This window comes from Colletotrichum phormii, assembly GCF_030913505.1.
Source record: "Colletotrichum phormii strain CBS 102054 chromosome Unknown BDP81scaffold_3, whole genome shotgun sequence".
Classification (NCBI taxonomy): domain Eukaryota; kingdom Fungi; phylum Ascomycota; class Sordariomycetes; order Glomerellales; family Glomerellaceae; genus Colletotrichum; species Colletotrichum phormii.
The window spans coordinates 510,929-513,328 of NW_026851445.1; the positions used below are offsets into that span (position 1 = coordinate 510,929).

General features: G+C 49.2%; 1 protein-coding gene across 1 annotated transcript; it reads right to left on the reverse strand.

Annotated features, from left to right (window-relative positions):
- Nucleotides 1-398: 398 nt before the first annotated feature.
- On the reverse strand, nucleotides 399-1,136 carry BDP81DRAFT_504214 (uncharacterized protein). The gene has a single exon (XM_060595617.1). The coding sequence runs from the start codon at nucleotides 1,120-1,122 to the stop codon at nucleotides 613-615; it is 510 nt and encodes a 169-aa protein (XP_060449543.1). The 5' UTR covers nucleotides 1,123-1,136; the 3' UTR covers nucleotides 399-612.
- Nucleotides 1,137-2,400: the final 1,264 nt, after the last annotated feature.

The window sequence follows — 2,400 nt, forward strand, 5'->3', positions numbered from 1 at the left end:
ATGGAAGAATATTGCTGAGAGGTTTGTCATGTCATCTCGCCCTCAGCCCTTGAAACGTTTGGAGGGCGTTGTTGCAGAAGATGTCGCTACGTGACCGTTGTTACTGAGATCAAATGCGACAGTGGAACAACAGTCTACGTATCCGACTCAAAGTAATCCTCTGTCCGATTATTGCTGCGGAACAGTATGGTTCAGCAGCAAGCGTTTTTGGCTCAGGCACGCGGTCTCATTCAATGAAGGCATGGACCCTATTACCTAAACTAGGAGAAGCTTCCCACTCCTCTTGATGTTGCTTGATCTTCTCGTTGCATTGATCCGCATGAAATATTCGCAGCCCCTCTGATCTTCCCCGTGAGTAGTGGTTGCAACCCACAAATTACACCAGGGTTAACGACTTCGGTTTTTTTTTCTTTGATCTCTTCTCTTGTAGTGTTGGTAATGTCGCTCCTTTTCCAACCTCTTTCATCTTTCGCATAATGCTCCTCCACCCGCGGCCTCCCCTTACTCGCATACCTTCACACATCCTCTACAAGTCGGCAGCGAGCGAATTTGGCTAGCGTCTGGTTTACGTGCTCCAGCACAATCAGAGCAAGTATCGATTCGAATGGATGATCATAGTAAGACTGACTGCCCGCTGAAGAACATGGGCACGAGCGACAAGATGTATATGATTAAGTGCTTCAGCTCGAGTTCCGGGTTTTCAATGCCGCGCTCTTTCTCGGCGAGTTGATGAGCGGCTATGCTAGTGCGAGCGTTGTGTATGGCCCAGTGCACGATGGGTCCGAAGATTTTCCATCCATCCAACCCATCAATGCCATCACCAACACCCTTGCCGTATCTGCGCAGGACCAACCTGTAGTTGGGCTCTTGGCCGGGCGTTGTTCCGTTCAGGACATCCAAACTGTCGATGTTCCCGTTGTTGTCACCCTGTTGCATGTCGTATTCTTCAGTACTGCCGACATCGTAGATCTTGGTGTGCTTGGACATAATGAATCCCCATGGGTCGTGGCCGAGTGTGTGCCACGGCTGTTCCTCTGCGTCGAATCGAAGCACGAGGAGCAAGAAGAAATAGTCCATGATGCCGAGGAGGACCGTTCCGTATATCTCGCAAATGATGCGCATGCATTAATTGAGGAAGTAGTAGTCTGATAGTGTGCCGTCATAAGCTTCGATGGCACTACCGACTGCGTCGAAAACCCGCCATAAGTACATTTTGTATGCGGTATGAGTGTGCTTTGCGAGTCGAAGAGTGACGAGGCGATGGGTTTTTTTTTTTTTTTTTTCGATGGTTGGTATATGTGATCGGAAGACCAGGGTGGCGAGAGGATGGTCGGTCTCCCAGGGATGGGAACATTGTCCCTTTAATAGTCCAGGAAGAGCCGGAGAAAGACCACAATCATCCATAAAGGTAGACTCACAAGAGTGGCCGAGGGATAGTCGAGGACAGTGAGTGCTGGCAAAGTGACCGGAGATGAATAGACGCTGCGGTCGCCATGGTTCAACGAAACCTGGCCAGACAGGTATCCTAGAACCATCAATATTTCAGTAATGCCGCTGTACCCCATTTCTCAAGGAAGCCGTGATTAACTAAGTAGAACCCCTCCTGTATCTGTCCCCAAAGAAAGCTTTGGCTCCTTTCGCCAAGGGCATCGTGGATCATGCGTCAATAGGTATCGTCTGGCGTTGTGACTAAAATTTGCCTTGCCTTCCTTCGTGAAGATTTCGTCGAGAAAGATCGTGGCAAGTGCCTTTCCGCCTAGGGCTTCAGTAAGGGCGGAAAGGAAACTCTTGGCGCCCTTACACGGGTGTTGAGTTGATCCGTCTCGCGGAGCATTTGGTGTAATAGGTCTGGTAGCCTTGGCTGGTGGCCTGTTTTGGTTTATTCGCTATAGAATAACCTCGGTATAGAAGAGGGCGGGAATGAACGATTTGCAAGTGCTTGCTTTCGGTCGATATGGCCCACGGCATGATCTATGTTGCCCAAGACACACAAACAGGTAAGAGACCCAGCATGCTCTCCACGACAACTTACGAGCTCGAGTATTGCTGGGCTCAAAACCCGAGATACAGGCCAATGAACGCTGTATATATGGCATCCGTAGATACGGTACATGACTACCAGCTGGGTGGGTGGATAGGTAAGTAAGTAGGTGGTCAAATTAAGCAGTCATTCAATGTAGCCGATCTGTATCAAGCTCTCTTGTACTAGCAGATACAAAGTACAACTAACGGCTTCTTTCTATGTGTATGTGTACAGGATTCTCATCCAGATGCCCAAAGTACACGCAGACAGGCACAATCTACAACATGCTATTCTAATGCATCATATCCGACTCCACGACCGGCCTCTTGATCCGCCTGACACGCCCAGATGAGAAACATCCTCAAACCCCTTTTGAC